Below are 16660 nucleotides of genomic sequence, written 5' to 3'. Positions count from 1 at the left end.
GTCCAAGACCATAGGAACCAGCTCTTCTCACCGAAGAGTAGACTCACGCCCCGAAGCAATAAGGGCGGAGTAGAAAGCACCGAATCTGGCGGCAACTAGGACAAGAGTGTGATCGCCATGTCTTCGGAGGAAATCGGCTTCCCTGCATTCTAAACCTGCATCTGAAGCTGTCTAAGCTTGTTGATGTGCTCCTACAACGAGGAAGACTTGTTCACGGACAAGGTCCGCATCTGCACCTCCAAAGAAACCCGCTTCATAAGGGTCATCCGGTTATACATCTGATCAAGCTCCAGCCATATCTCCCGAGCCACCGTCAAGTGCTCGATGTGGGCTATCACGGCTGTAGTACAAGACAGAAAAAGAAAAGAACGAATCCGGACATTCAGTTTGTCCCAGTGAGACTGTGCCTTGGCCAACTCCGCACGAGCATCGAAAGAGAGTTTGGACTCATCTCGCACCAAGGGCCGGTCGATCTCCTCCTGTACAAGCTCTGCCAAATCGTAGAACTCAAGGATGGCCAACATCATCACACGCCAAATGCGGTAGTTGTCGCCATCGAGCTTTTGATCTGCGGGAAAAGCTGGTAAGGCAGGCACCTTCCGGTCCATGATCGTCTGGAACTCCAAGTCAATCTCTGTAGACATCTTCACCTGTAATGCCTTCACAAACGCAGAAGCAGCCCCCTCTGACTATGAAAACGCAGCCTGCTAGGGCTCTTTCTTCCGCGTCCCGAACCTTCTTCACCCGTCGGAGGCGATGAAAAAGCAAAACCTGCACTTGAAGACTGAAAACTCAGCCTTCATCCTCTCCAAACAACAGCAAACAGCAGCAAATCCACCAACTGGACTCCTTTCCCGCGCGCCCACGCTCGCTTCAGCCTTGTTTCGAGGCGCAGCCCTCCCGCTCGCTCTCAAACGCTGGAAACGCAGCCTTGTGTCGTGATGGAAACTCCTCTTCAGGTTCGTTCTTCACTCAGCCAGCCCTTCTACACTACTCTGGTACCATGTCAGAGTGCAGCGATGCGGAAGTGTAAGACTGAAAGAGAGAGAACGCAGAGAGAGGAGAGAGAAAGAGATAGTGGAAGATGAAGATCTGCTGTATAAGTGTGCTGTATACAAAGATATGCAGATATATACACGGGCACAGTGCGCTGGACTGCGTGTCTCCACCTCAACGATGCAACCTGCTGTTCACCTCGAAGCCCACTGCAGTCTGCACGATCTCCTGTCTGAAATCTGCGAATAGAGACGGAATCTGCACGTATCTCCAGCCTGGAACCTGCGTACAAAAGTGACTGAAGACCGATGAAAAGTCGGCTATAAATAGCCAAAAAACTAGGCGCCAAAATATGCAGGTCAGCTGCATTAAATGCAGCCGACTGTCTTGAAACAGGTCGGACTGCCACGTGGCAGTCCGACTGTGCAGTCCGAATGGCTGCCCAACCAGGACCTGATCTCGCTAACAAAACCATGGCATGCCAATAATGACATTGACATGGTCAAGGCTTATCAATCCAAAGTCTAGAGACTCATGGTACTATTGGATTGAAAGATCCAAGCTTAGTACCATTTGATCCCAACAATTCACAATGGGGCCCTATGCATAACAGACATAATATGCTAGGTCAGTGGATACTCTATGAAGCTGAAGTTTCTGCACCAATCGAGAAAAGAAAATTGAACACATTTGTATTTATGGAGCAACCATTACAACTACTTGCATTAATAAAACAATCTTCCGATAAAAATTCAACAGAAATACCTAGAGCTTCTACAATATTTAATAAAGGCTTTGCTTTTGAAGCAAACTTCACCTTCATATCCTAAGGATGCTCTCTGTCACCATGAAAGTGCCCTGTCTGATGGCATGCAAAGCAATGACCCTTAGAGTAATCCTCGCTACGAGTTACTTTGCACTTATCGTCCTTCTTGCATAACTCCAAATGTAACTGATGAGTTGCTATTGGGATAGAAGGTTTGTTTGTGCTTGAAGGTGGATGGAGACCACTCAATGGGATCTAGTTGCCTCTACTTGCAGCCAAAGTATTATAAAATTTTTTGCCATATTTATCGATGTTCTCTAGTGAATGCAATGGATTCGAAGCATCAAATTCTTGTGGTCCAATGGCAACCCAAAAAGATAACGCATGTAGAGCAACATCTAAGGATCATTCAAAGCCGAATTCATACAAATGCGCATCCAAGGTTTTCTTCCCCATATCAAGCTCAAACAATTTACGAAAATTTTCAATCCGATCGTCAATTATGAAACACTTCTGAAAAATGGATTGAAAATATACCCATGTTTCCGGTTTGGGGTGTGGCCTTGCTCACCAAACATAGGCAACTGAACAAATTTGTCCAAAAATGGACAAGGGAGCTGCTGTCCCAGCACTTGCATGCGAAAATAATTAACTAAAAAATAAAATGAGATGAAAAAGAGCTTACAATTGATGCAAATGTCGATGTAGATGTTGTTCAAGCATTTAAACACAGAAATGTTGGGTCAGCAAGCTGAAATTTGTCAAAATCAGAGTCAAATTGAGCGACTTGGATAAAATTCCCCAAAGTTTGCACGTGAATATCGGAGAAATTGCTGAATTTGCACAAATTTGATAAAGATTCACACAATGGAAGGTGACTCTAACAAAAACCCAAATTTTCCACTCGAATATCTAGACATTGAGGATTCCAATTGAAGAACCCCGTACCAAGTCTGGTGAATGACTCAGTTTCACCTTTACATAGTTGCCCAGAATAGGACCCTCATGTCACAGGAGGCACCCACAGTTTGTCTCCCATGGTCCATCTTCAAGGTTCACAAGACACAAAGTTTGGGGGCTTCACAATGGAATCCCAAGACCAACTCCATGCTTTACAAATCCTGCAAAACTAGCTAACAAGGTTTCACAGCAAGGAGGCACATGAGTTTCATGCACAAAAGTCACTTGGCACACAAGGCATGCATGAGTTTTAAAGGCAATGAGCACTTTGTATTGATTTTAAAGCTTTAAAAGGCCTTTGAATATCTAGTCTGACCTAGAGCACCTGCCCTGCAATGATAGTCCCATGGTCACACACAAGCCAAAGAGGCTCAACCGAGTGGACATGCGCACCCCTTTGCTCCGTCCTTGGATGCCAATCAAGTAGTCCCAGTGGGTGAATGAGCTGCCTAGACGCACTTATAGGCATCATCTTTTCCAACCAACCAAAGGTCCAACCTTTGGCTGGTTTGACCAGTCTCACTGACTGCCCCTGGTGGTTCAGCTACTGGCAGCTGTACCTGCTACACACAACTCCTGCATAATGCGGATGCTTGATGTGGGTCACATTTCTTGCCCATGTCAAGCTTGATGGTTTGATGCTCCAAGAGTACCATTTGTGCGTAGTCTAGAGATGCTTCACTTTGGTATATGTTCTTGGCACAACTACTACGTAGAGAACATCATGCAATGTCATGAAGACCATTGTTCAGAACGAAATGATAAATAAAGATCAGCATATAATAAGGATGTACTGTTTTCATGGCCAAGGACTACAGAATCATGAATATGCAAGATACCCAGCCATTGTTCAGAACAAAAAGACAAATACAGATCAACACATTACAAGGCTGTCTCGTTTCACAGCCAAGGGCTAAAAAATCACGAATGCAGACAGCTAAAGCATGTCTTCCTTACCTCCAATGCCAAGTCTCGTAAGCGTCGTCCTGTTTGAGCACAGTGAATGCGAACAACATTCTCCTCGCAGCTTCCTGTGATTATATAATCTCGTCCGTTCATGTAGTATGATCTTGTATAGTTTTGGCTACTGCCTGCAGGGGGAATATCGAACTTCATATGCAGTCTTCCATCCACTGCCAAATGCTGCCTCACCTGAAACACAGTAAACACACACTTCACTTAGATCGACAAGACTGCACGTGGTATAACCAATACTCAGCCTGTGTGATTTAAATATCAACTATAAATAGTCATACAAAAACAGTCACCTTATAAGTCACACCCTTAGACACTCACTTTACCTCATTATCAACAGCTGATGATAGAAGATAATGATCATCTCGAGAAAAGCAGACCATAACATTGCCCCCAGTGCTTTGAACAGTATATAGCGGTTTAGTTACCCTTTGCCTTAAATCCCACATTTTGATCTCCTTGTCAAATGATGAAGTGGCAAAAAGGTGTGGGGAATGATGAGAAAATTTGACCACATTGATGTGTTGCTGATGCAGATCATTGAAGATTTGAAGCTGCTTCCCAGTGCAAAGATCATACAAACCAACATGCCTTGAATAACCACTGGCAAGAAAGTACTCATCAGAAGAATTTATGTGTACAGAAGTCAGCTGATCGAACCGTTCATATGTATAGATAGCAGGGCTTCCACGTGATGGCATTGTGTTAAAACCTGACTTTCTACTTTCACTTAATGATCTTCCCAAGCGCATTCGGTTAACATCATAGAGCTGTAATGAACCATTATCAGATCCAGCAATCAGCTGAAACACAAGCAACAAAGCTTTAGTATAGTTTACATCTATCCAATCACTATATTCAGTACAAAATCCCAAACACATTCTCAAGCTAATGCACCTTATTTGGATCCTTGTTCAGCCAGCACAGGCCAAGAATACTGTGTGAAGCCCCAGTTGACTGCACATGGCCCACCAACTTGTCACTTTCATGATTCATTACAACCACTTCACCATGAAGCGTTCCAAAAACCATCAGGCTAGGATCAGTTGGATGATATTCAAATTGGCGTGGCCAACACTTCTTACTCAGTTCCGGATTGGACTTCTTTAGCTTACATATAGGAACACAAGATGGCCATGCACATGCTGCCATTTTTAATGCACACATAGATCTAGTAAATGCTACACCAGTTCGTCCACTTCCTACCATGCCTATCCTCCTCCTTTTACATGATGGAGCTGGAGAAATCCAGCTTGATGTTTCTCTACTCTTCAACATGTCTACTATACTCTCCCTTTCACTACGATTATTCGGACAAATTTCAAAATTTTCTTGGAAAACTATCCGTGCTTTATCCCTTTCTGCAGGAGTTACTGCTACATTGTCCAGTACCTTTAGTCCAGGTAGTCTTGCAATCATAAATTCTCTATAATTTTTCTCATAACATATACGAGAGGGGTGATGGAATCTACCACGTCTTAAAAGCACCCGGCCTCTCTGTATGGTAGTTGAGCTTTGAAGCTCCTCTTCATCATGGCTACTTTCTGACATACTTCTAAATCTGAAGTTGTCTGGAAAGCTAGGACCCGAGTGTGATGAATGGGTGCTCTCTGTTGCATCTACTGTCTCAGGGGTTTCTCTAGAGCATATATTAGCCGCCTCAAGGCAAAAAGAACTTGGATTGCCTGCTCCAATGGATGTTTCTCCTTCACCCTCGGCACTCTTGAGCAGCCCATTTCCAGGATTTCGATAATCATCTTTTACATTCTGGTCAAGTTGTCCACTTACTCCATTAGAAGTGTCTACTGCATGGTCTCTCTCATATTCAACATCACCTTGATAATTTAAATCCTCCTCTACACTCATTGTCTCCAGGAGATGTCCCTCTGGTTCTACTTCACTATCAGCTGAAGAATCTTCACCAGATGTATGAATGGGCTGTAGCATCATGGCTGAATCATCATCTGAGAATAAATCATCAACAATATAATCATCCGTGTTTGAAGTAACATAATCATCTGTATTTGATGAATCAGACCTCTCTGAATCAACACTCACAAAGTCATCAATGTTCATAGGTGTTGTGTCCATGTGCCATGCATTGCCCACATGCCTGCCATTCTCTGAAAATTGAGATGGCTTTTCTGATTTAAGCATCGCAGCACATGGTCCAGTGTGTTCACAACATCCACAGCTCTGAAAACGTAGCTCAATAAGTGAGGGAACTCTTGACAAAGCAGCACAACTGGTCCAGAGATTGGCTATCCTGGTTTCACGCATTGATAATCTGGCTAGATTTGGCATGGCCCTGAAGCAGCCTTCTGGCAGATTAGTCACATACATGCTGAAGTCCAGGACAAGAGTGTGCAGCTGTGGAAACTGGCCAATCATGTCAAGCTTTCGTGCTCGAGAGAAGCTCAAATTCAACACTTGGCATTGTAATCCTTTATGAAATAGATCCCTGTAAGACATGCCCAATTACTTAGCAACCTAAGCTCAGGTCATAAAATAAACATACACAAAAAACCCACTGCAGATGCATACCGTAAAGTCTCTCTCCCAAATGAAATGTTCTTTAGATCCACAAGACGAAGTTTGGGTCCTAAGGATCTCAAAATCCTCAATAAAACTTGGCCATTTGATATTTCTTTGTTATGTACAACATCTACTGCATTCAACTCGGAATTCTCCAAAGAGGAAAGAACATCAACCAGAGGCATAATATCTGCTTCCGTTAACTGCTCCAAAAACAATTTCAAGGCCCCTAAGCGTTGACTTTTAGCCTGTAATCAATAGCCATCTCATTTGTCAAACTTGGTGTGTGTGTGTGTGTGTGTGTGTGTGTGTGTGTGTGAGAGAGAGAGAGAGAGAGAGAGAGAGAAAACACCACACAAGCCTTACATAAGACAGCTTTCGTAAGTGTTGAAGCTAGTTTAAAAGATACCTTTGAAATTGCAATATGAATGTCAATATTTGGCAACACGCCATGGTTCTCACAGGCCTCCACATATCTGAAAACCATGCAATTAGAATAAACAAGCTGCAAAATTACAAAGCAATCATAGACACCACAGTTTGTAGACTTCAGGAGATAAATGCCAGCACAACATTTTCATCATGCATACAAGTAGGATTGCTACAGATTTCAGCATTACAAGACTGCCTACTGTGCAAGCCAGTTGTGGAACTCAAGAATCAGAAAATCACTAACACATTCATGCAACATAAATCAGGGGATTTGGAGTACATGAGGATAGTCAGCTACAATCCGTATGACGTGTCCAACCCAAAGACGGTGTGTACTCAACATACACAGAAAAGTTAAATAAAGTACGGTGTTTTGTATGGCTCCAAGAGGTGATCCATCTTCTGCTTCTTCTATATCAGGTTTCAGCACCTGATCTGACTTCAGCTCCTTTTCCTCCTTTGGCATCAACATCCATGGTTTGAGAGGGGATTGCTTTCCCCACGTGGTACATTCAGATTTTGGCTTGTCTCCTTTGTCTTCAACATTGACATGCCTTCCCAATTGTATACCCTTCATGAATTTTACCTTGTAAAAGGACATTTGGCAAATGAACAATTTTCCTACAAGAGCACTATGCAAGTGACGCTTTGCTACATGAGCATGCCACTCATTGCATTCCCTTTGCAGGTCCTTGGGTTTTGTGATTTAGGCACTTCAAACAGATGAAAACATATGCTTGTGGGCATCTCTCAAAGTAAAAACCCATGTGTTTGTGTACCGTGTTCCCTTTTACCTCATCATGAGCTTCCATTGCAAAACAGCTATCACACACTTTCCAGCAATTCCCTCTTTGACTTGTATGAACTAATTGAGCGAAGTCAAACATCCAAAAAAGAAAACAAGTCACATGGGAGTGTTCACCACCTTTGTGATCATTGCAGACCCACAGTCCATCATGGCACCTTTCGTCTGATGTCTCAATTTCACTTGGGTGACCTCTTAAGCAACTCAAAGCAAGATATCCATTGTCTCAATGATCTTGGTAGGTCCTTTCACAGTCCTATGTGACAAACTTGGCCCAATTCTTTGGTCTCTTTAGTGTGAGATCTTTTGGGTCTTCTTTTCACTCTCCTCGATCACCCTTTTGGGCCTAAGAGAGGGTGATATGGCCACCAAGTAATAATATTTTGCGGCATTTTTATGGGCCTTAACCATAGTTGCCTAAAGTTTCGAAAACAATGAAATAGAAACATGTTTGGGAGTAGCGAAATGAAGTTTTGGCCCAAGGCTGAAACGGGAAATGGATTTTACATCTATTTCTAGGAATATTTTAATATTAGACATATATAAATGGGTAGTACCATTTATATGTTGAACATCTACACCAAACACTTATATTTCTCAACAATATAGGGTATACATGTCATTTTAAAAGAGATTTGACAAGTATACATAATTCTACCAAAGATTTAAGGTAGTAAGACTGCAAAAACATAATCCGTGAGTTTTAAAACCTTTCAAGATCAAAATTTAGAAATTAGAACATAATATAAAAGATTGAAATATGCCATGGCCCATGAATGATGACGACATATGTCAAGATTGAAGACTCAACAGTGAACCATGTCATATAGACTCAAAAAATAGAGTACTCAGTAAAAAAATGCATGAAAAATAAATACAACTATGTTACCATAGGACATGCACTTTGTCGTGGAGTATTGTCCTCATTTGCCACATTGACCACAAGGTGTTGCTGCCACCAATGCTCTAAACGAGCAAACACATCATCACGCACATTAGGGCAATTCTCAATATCCTTACCACTAGCACGAGTAAGATGATCCTTCACTCATGTAACGCTTCCCATGCATATGACATGGTAGTAGATGTATTTCCACTGCTTTGAGCCACTGCTAGCTCCATAGTTGCTAATGATGCACGTGTGGCTCCAAAATGTATCCTTCACAATGGCTATTCCTTGCTAATTCTCCACCTTCAAAATGCTCTCTCTCTCTCTCTCTCTCTCTCTCTCTCTCTCTCTCTCTCTCTCTCTCTCTCTCTCTCTCTCTCTCTCTCTCTCTCTCTCTCTCTCAGAGCCTCCAAAAACGTTACCGGAGATGAGGAAGATGATCACCAGCTATCAAGGGAGCGAGGCGCAATCCTTGAACGCCAAAAAGATGGCCTAAGCAGTAAACGCAAATCCCAGAAGCCAGAATGCTGAAAACACAAATGTCTGATGGAGGAGCTGCAAATGCAGATATGATCATTGATGCTAGGCTATGGATACTGTCATAAAGTTCAAGACTAGTGGTGCTAAGCTGCACAAGGTGACGCCAAGTAGAGGGAAGGCCTCCAAACTACAAAATACAGATACCAGGGTGACCCCAAGAAGATGGGAGCTAACACTTGCTAGTGAAGAGCCTCCGCATGATGTAAACGCAAAGTGAATGATGATGCCAATTGGTGGAGATTGACACTTATGTGGAAAACCTAACATCAAGCAAGAGAAACTTGACACCAAGATGAGGAAATCCTCCAAGTAGCTAAACACAAATGTGGAAAGGTGTTTGAAGGGAAGGACGCTAATGCCAAGGATGGAGATGACAATGTCAGCAAAGATGGATCCTCCAAACACAGCCAAAAGCGTGAAGGAAATAGGGCACCTCAAGTAGAGGTGGAAGGAAGAGGGTGGCCACGAACTACAATGTCCTCTAGTAGGGAAATGGACAACAATGGTGTGAAGATGAAAGAGTGTCAGAGTGACGAAAGAAGAGGGGCAGAGGATGATTGAAGAAGTGTGGAATGAATTAAGAGATAGCCTATTTATAGGCCTCAGCTATCTAGGGTGGCGCACCACTAAGTGGGTGCCCACTAATAAAATGACCAAAATGTGGACACCATCCCTTTTTGGGGCTGTCAATGCAAAACCCTAAGTGTAAAAACTTGAGAAGTGGTTTCTCACCACCCCCTCTCAGGCCTAAATAGGGATGAAGAAAGAGGAGCGAAGAGAGATATGAAGATGTAGAGAATCTCAGAGATCCAAGATTTCCATCAAAAAGGTAACCCATAGTAAGGAAGAGTAGACGGGATGAACAGTAAAACCTAACTCCACCTCGGGAGAAAAGCCAGTAGCTCTAGTTAGAAAAGCTGTATTAAAACTTTATATAAATTGAAAAACTAAGCAATTTTGTGAATTGCCTATCATGTTGCGCATCAGGCCAGCCAAACATACCTTCTTTGTTGCGGTAGTTAACGAGTTGAAATTTGATTTCTCAATGTTCCTCAGGACTTGCCACCAATTTCTGAAGTGTGGTATTCTAGCCTCGAGTTACTTTAGCATCCAACTGGAGCTGCTTTCCCTTGTGTTGGAACTCTAGATCCAAATTGTAAGTAGCACAATGAAGTGCTGAGTAGTATTGGTTCCATCTGCTGAGTGCAAGCTCCTCAATTTCTTGTTTCTTAGATGGAGCAAGATTAAGAGCACGGATGTTTTCAATGAGACAATCCATTGCTTTGTACAGTTTACTGATATACGGTACATCACCATCCACTTGCCACAAGAGATTTACCATGGGCAAGCATAGAAGAAGCCATTGCTTTGCTTCCTCCCAATACTCATCTTGGATTACTGTTGTGTAGCACAACTCGCCCAAAGCTGACTTTGAAGTAGACCATGATGCCCAAGATGGACTAGCGACCATTTGTTTTAAAGCTCGCCTCATGTTGTATAACCGACGAAGCATAAGGAAATTATAGGCAAACCTAGTCTTTGAATATTTTAGTAGCTCCTTTTTGGCAAATTGCCTATACAAGGCTAGAGAGAAATGATGGCAAGTGACAAAAGAAATGATTTCCTTGCCTGTAACAATTGTACTCTTGATCCATGCTAATGCTCCAATGTCTTTCAATAAATTATTAAGACAATGGGCCATACATGGACTCCATGTGATATGGGGATACTGTTGCTCTAGTAAGGCACCTGCAGCCCTATTTGTCACCTCTCCATTAGAGACAAATTTAATTACATTCTTGGGTCCAACATACTCAACAACCTCAGCCCACATCTCACATAAGACAGGAGCTGTCTTTTGCCGAGTACCACACTCCGTGGATTTTATATATAGAGGCTTGCCACGACATGCAACAAGGACACCTTCCAAGGAATGGCTACATATGTCAAACCAACCATCACCTATGAGACTCACCCCATAGGTATCCCACTGTTGTGATGTGATGGCAGCCTTTACACTGGTCAATTCCTCTTGTTCTCACATAGTGCATCATAAGAGGGAGGTTGGTAGGAAGGGCCAAACTAAGCTATTTCAGAAACCATCTCCTTAAAAAAAGGAGATCTCGCCACATTAAATGGAATTCCATATGAGTAAAAAAAATGTGTGACAGCTGCATCTACTTGAGTCTTCCTTTGTGGGTGCCATGCAGTGAACAAATTGCCTTGTTTTCCACGAGGGATGGATGATGTACCTTGTGTTCCACTGCTTGTCGCAGTCGTAGGAAAAGTGGCAGACTGATTTGCTCCGTTCTTGCAAGCTCGACTTCCACTAGTGACAATTGTAGTTGAAGGTATTGATGCTCGGATGACGTGAGTGTCCTTTGGGGTCCTAGTTTCAGGATACATCTTGACATCCCTTGCCATGCGAGCACGATCCTCTGGTGATATCTTGTCGCAACCTTTGATACCATGGCCAGGGACATTAAGGAGATGCGCCATCACTTGATCAGCACCTCCACCTCTTTTGATGCCACAAAAGGGACACTCAAAGCATCTTGCTCCACCCGCCTTGCTATTGTAGGACCCAACAATGCTAACTTGCTGCCACCAATAGTCACTTTGGATCATCTCTTTCTCTCTCGGGGTTTCATTTAGTTGGGCTTCCATGGTTTGAGGCCTCATTATGAGGTAACAAGGAGAGAGAGAGAGAGAGAGAGAGAGAGAGAGAGAGAGAGAGAGAGAGAGATTATAGGATAAGAGATTGTGTTGAGATTTCACTTTTGGGAAAGAGAGAGGGAGGGAGGGAGAAAGGGAGAGAGTGTTTTGAACTTGGAGGCTTGCTGAAGTGTGCTGAACCTTGAGCTGAATGTGTGTGCGAGATGTGAATGTTTGAGGCTTAGGCTGAATTGAAGTGACTTGTGGTTTGGTCCTTGAGTGAGATGAGTTCACTTGATGCTTAGTGCACATATTTATAGGTATAAGAATCAAGATAAGGTTCAAAGTATAGGTCCCTGAGAGGCTTGAGGTTAGAGAGAGAGAGAGAGAGAGAGAGAGGCTGATCTGGCAGCCTACAGGTGAATAATTTGTTACACACACACAGAGAGAGAGAGAGAGAGAGAGAGAGAGAGTTCTGTGACTTATCATATACATAATGACTCAACATTCATGAGTAATCAAACCTGGCATAAGAATAAGGCGAGAGAGAGAGTGTTTGGTGGTTCATATCAAAGAGAGGGGGCTGTTATCTGTTATTAAAATCTGTCATCTGTAACCTATTATTAAAATCATTATAACAGAGTGAGTGTCCACTGTCAAGTATTATTGAGAGAGAGAGAGAGAGGATTCTCTGTTGCACCCTCTGCACTGTGTGGGCCACTGGGCTGGGGTCATTTACTGGATTTGGTTACAGCACAGTGTAGAGACAGCATTCGATTCACTACTGATGAGGTAGGTGCGAAGTTAGAGAGAGAAACAGGAAGAGAGAGGGTCGTTTTTCCCTGTTTGGCATCAGTGACTTGAAAGAGGGAGATTCGAATATGTTGATCCAAAGTCCATTACACCGATCAACTTCATGGTAGGTGTGGAGTATGCGTAGCGCAATCGTCTTCATACGGGAAGAATAATACGAAACGAAAAAAAGCATTTTTTTAAGTTGAAACATTTCATTAGTGACATAGAACACTATGTAAAGCGTTCCAGCCATCAAATTTAACAAAGAAAAAACGTATCGCCAAAAGTTGACCGTCTTGTCCCGAAACGTCTCGCGAAACATTTCGGACCCGCCTAAAATGCCATATGGCACCGACACGGGAAGGCTGAAACATTTCATCTATCGAAACGCGTTTCGCCAGGATCATCAAAAGTTTCGAGGTTTTGGACTTGATTAGGAGCCGTTTCACGTAACTATGATTGAAATAAAACTGCGGGCACCAAGTACTTAAACATTATATAAAATGGTTAATTTGCTGCAATTCTGAATTTCTGCAAACTCTAGGTGGCAAGTTGATTTTCTTCTTTAATGCTTGGATTAGATCAAACTAAGTAGAAAATGTTTCTTGGATGAGATATAGATAGGAGAGTACAAGGCATGCAATGAAAATTTCAACATGAGAGCTTGTTCCAAATGAAAAGAGAGACTTCTAATATATAGGTGTGGGGCTTGGGTGCTCAAAAGTGAAAAGTAGAGGCTACAAATGACAAGTATTTGCTAAAAATAACAAGTGTAGGGACACTTATCTCTTCAAAATGACACGTCCTCTTCTAGATTCCACATGTCACTTTTTTAGAGAAAGAAGCTTCCAAACCTTCTACACTAAAAATCTCTCAAATGGTTATGGAATTGAGATAGTTGATGTAGACAAAATTGTTCCTTGCGAAATTTTGGAGTCTTTGACACAAACAGAATTTTCATTGAAGCAACTTCCAAAAATAGTAATCTCCTAAATTTTAGGAGTTGTCAAATTTAGCTTTTGGAGAGTTTCATTATATAGATTCACTGGTTCACGGTTTGTTTCTTCGATCATGAGCATCTAATTTCACTTTCTAAAACCACTCATTATATAGGCTTTTAGTCAATGTGACTATCTGAGTATAAAAGTCTTAGTCATCTGAGCTTTCTAGTCAACCTAACCACCCGACTAAAACTTTTAATTTCTCTTGGGCATCTCATCAATGATGACCCAAGTATAGTTATAGGGTATTCTAGCCATTGGTCACCCCTAAATAAAAAGATAAACATTTAACCATATTTTAAAACACCTAAATAATATAAATCGCATTTTAAAGTACATGAGTATTAAATTAATTTGAAATTATTAAGCCAATATGTCTTGGTACTAATTGATATGCAAAAGGTTTGTTACAAGCTGCACATTACATTGCACACTAACATTGCATCCTACTAAGTTGCAAACAAAATAGTCCATGATTTGTGATGTCAATATTTGTTGTTTCTATACTTGCCAACTTCCAAGTACTAAAGCAAATGTATAATGTGAAAGTTTCATGGAATTGAAGTTTGTACCTTTAAATTGGTTACATTGAAAGTTTCACCAAGTAAGTCACTCGCTTAAGTTATGAAGCAAGTCTAATACTAAAGTCTAGTCCAATGAGCAGTTTGCTTATGATTAATTACCCAAGCACTCATTAGCCCCTGATCAAGTTTAAAATTTGATTAAGGATGTCATGTTACTCATTTATAAAGCACAATTCATTCATGTCATCAGTGTCTTCATCCTCAACCGCTCGATGCCAAACTACTCTCGAGGGAAGTTGGAATCCAATAAAAAAAGAAGAGACTGATGCAATTGTGGCTCATTTCTTCTATCACGATCACATTGCCTTTTATGCAATCAAGTTTTAACAAATTGATATTTTTAGTTTTTACTATTTACTTGTTTATCATGGTATCATGACACTTGTCGTATTATCATTATAGTTTTATGTCCATAGGTGCAAAGAAGGTTGAAGAGTATGGACCTAACAATGTGTCCCTCTCTTTTAAGACTTTACGCACTACCTTGCAACAACGTGTCCCTCTTTTAAGCCTTTACGCACTACCTTGCAACAACGTGTCCCTCTTTTAAGCCTTTACGCACTACCTTGCTTGAGAAGGAGAAGCAAGCACACTCATAGCTAATGGATGAAGTGACGCAAGAAAGAGATCTATCCATGGCATTATGACTTACTAACGAGGGGAGATGTATTTTATGTCATCCCATGATGCTTCAAGGACTGGGAAGTCTGTAGATTAGCTTGTAGTAGCAGCAACTGAGTGAATCTCTACCATTGAGATTGTTGGGCCACATCTCATGGTTGGATTTGTGGCTAATTGCAAGCTCATAAACAGGTCAGCAAGCGCCATTGTTCAAGGGGTATACGAGCACATCACTTAAACAACCTTTTGAAGGATATTGATGAGTCAGATTGGGTTCAGCCATTGATCAGTCACGTTGGGTGCAGCCATTGATGATAGGATGCAAATCAAATGGCAACTTTTATTTTGAATCAACAATTCCTTCACTTTGAGTTCACAAAAAGGTCAAGAAAGATGTTTAAGTATTCTAACACACACTTTACATATAACTTTTTCATGTTGAGATGCCTCAAAGAGTGTATGGGTGCAATGAGACAGTTATTTGTCAATGATGAGTTAGTACTTTTCCATTGTTCATGGCATGCAGCCATGTATTGGCAAAGTGGATGGGATGGTCGAGAAGTTAAAAGATTCGGTACTTAAGAAATACGAGGAGACAAATGATCTATGTATTGGAAGGTGGAATGCCTTTAGTTCACCTTTGCATTCAGCTGCCTTTGTTGTGAACCTTGAGTTTCAAAGCAAGAATCAAGAAATCTACATTGGAGGCTTATTCTAGAGCGCTCAGCGCATGGTGCTTGATATGGATACCAAGTGTAAGATCAGAGATTAACCTACTATATACAAGAAAAGACGAGGCTCTTATGGCTGAGATAATGCTTAGTTGAACTATTGTAAGATTGGGACACCTTTGTGCTAGGAGGACTTTGGATCAAATGGGCCAAAGTCATAGAAGTTGGCCATCCACATCTTGAGTCATGCACTGAGCTCCTCTTGCTTAAAGGAATTATGGAGCACCTACAATCATATTGCTTCAAAGAAAAGGAATTGTCTTTAAGTGGAAAAGGCAAATGACTTGGTCTTCGTTAGAGCTAACTAGAGGATGCTTTGCAAAAGTGTTACATCACAGGTTGATCCATTTATCCAGTGGGAGATGGAGCAAGAGGAGGAGCATGCTCGTTTTATGGAGATTGTACCTCGCACCCATGATAATGAGGCTAGCACTTTGAGAGTTGCAGATGCTCATTTTGCTACTGATGATGATGATGCTCTCTAGATTTGGGCTTCATCCTTCTTGTTGATGTTTCCTTTTGCATGTGGCTTTATGGCTGGTTACAACCTCACAATCATTTGCCTGTGTGATGTCAAATGTCATGAACTATTGTCAACAATTACTTTTATTGTTTAGTCTTTTTGACATTTGTCCTTTAAATTTTGTTTTAGTTTGGACTCTTGAGTTTTCATGTCACATGAATCATGTCACTGGACAGATACTCCTTTGTAATACATTGATCTTCAAAGTTTATCCATATGGTTCATCATTTGTCGTTTGCTCGTCTTGTGTTGATTATGCACCATGCTAATAAAGACAATGAAAACTAATATTTTAAAAGCTTTAAATGTGCTTTTTTATGTATTTTAGTATAGTTAAGTCTAATATGATGAGCTAAAAATTGTTTTATATATAAAAATGCATTTTTTAAATGTGGCATTCTCCCCTTGGGTCCCCATTCCCTAGTTTTGGCAGTCTCGGTCCCCAATCTCATGTTTCTATGCTCCGAGGTCATGTGTAAAGTGGTTACAAACCCTCAGAAAACGGAACTCCTAATAAAATCATAAAAAGAAAAAAATATTTTCGGACAAAAATCCAAGTAGAGTATCCTACACAATAAATAGATGTGTTGGAAAGGTCTTGACGCATGCAATAGCATGATCAGTGTCTAATTCCAAACACATTATTTATTTGTTTATTTATTTATTAATTACTTAATTCAAAACGTATTATTAATAGGGTTGACTAAATAGATACATTAAGGGCCTTGACAATAGTAAGTGGCTCATCAAGGTCACTATTAGATAGGGTGTGAGCAACAATATAGTGGGCATGCTGCTTATGTCACAAGAATGTGAAATTTTAATGCTTTGCGTGCATTCCACGCATTAACT

General features: G+C 41.3%; 1 protein-coding gene across 9 annotated transcripts in view; it reads right to left on the bottom strand.

The window, feature by feature from the left end:
• The window catches only part of LOC148035892 (transducin family protein / WD-40 repeat family protein), a 64355-nt gene that overhangs the window by 32403 nt on the left and 15292 nt on the right, over nt 1-16660 (bottom strand). For 6 of the 9 annotated variants that reach the window (XM_087677913.1, XM_087677917.1, XM_087677909.1 and 3 more), the window contains 5 exons: nt 6642-6708; nt 6242-6480; nt 4595-6158; nt 4024-4500; nt 3680-3874 (listed from right to left, as the gene is read on the bottom strand). In XM_087677913.1, the coding sequence (XP_087534039.1) occupies nt 3680-3874; nt 4024-4500; nt 4595-6158; nt 6242-6480; nt 6642-6708 (2542 nt within the window). Of the gene's footprint in view, nt 1-2447; nt 2514-2549; nt 2896-3679; nt 3875-4023; nt 4501-4594; nt 6159-6241; nt 6481-6641; nt 6709-16660 lie in introns of those variants that run through there. The other 3 variants (XM_087677915.1, XM_087677914.1, XM_087677916.1) reach the window with 3 other exon arrangements.

This window comes from Lygodium microphyllum, chromosome 5 (assembly GCF_053477565.2).
Source record: "Lygodium microphyllum isolate KBCC chromosome 5, Lygodium_microphyllum_v1.1.10, whole genome shotgun sequence".
Lineage (NCBI taxonomy): Eukaryota > Viridiplantae > Streptophyta > Polypodiopsida > Schizaeales > Lygodiaceae > Lygodium > Lygodium microphyllum.
The sequence above is the reverse complement of the archived record's forward strand: the minus strand, read 5'-3'. Positions and strand labels throughout refer to the sequence as shown.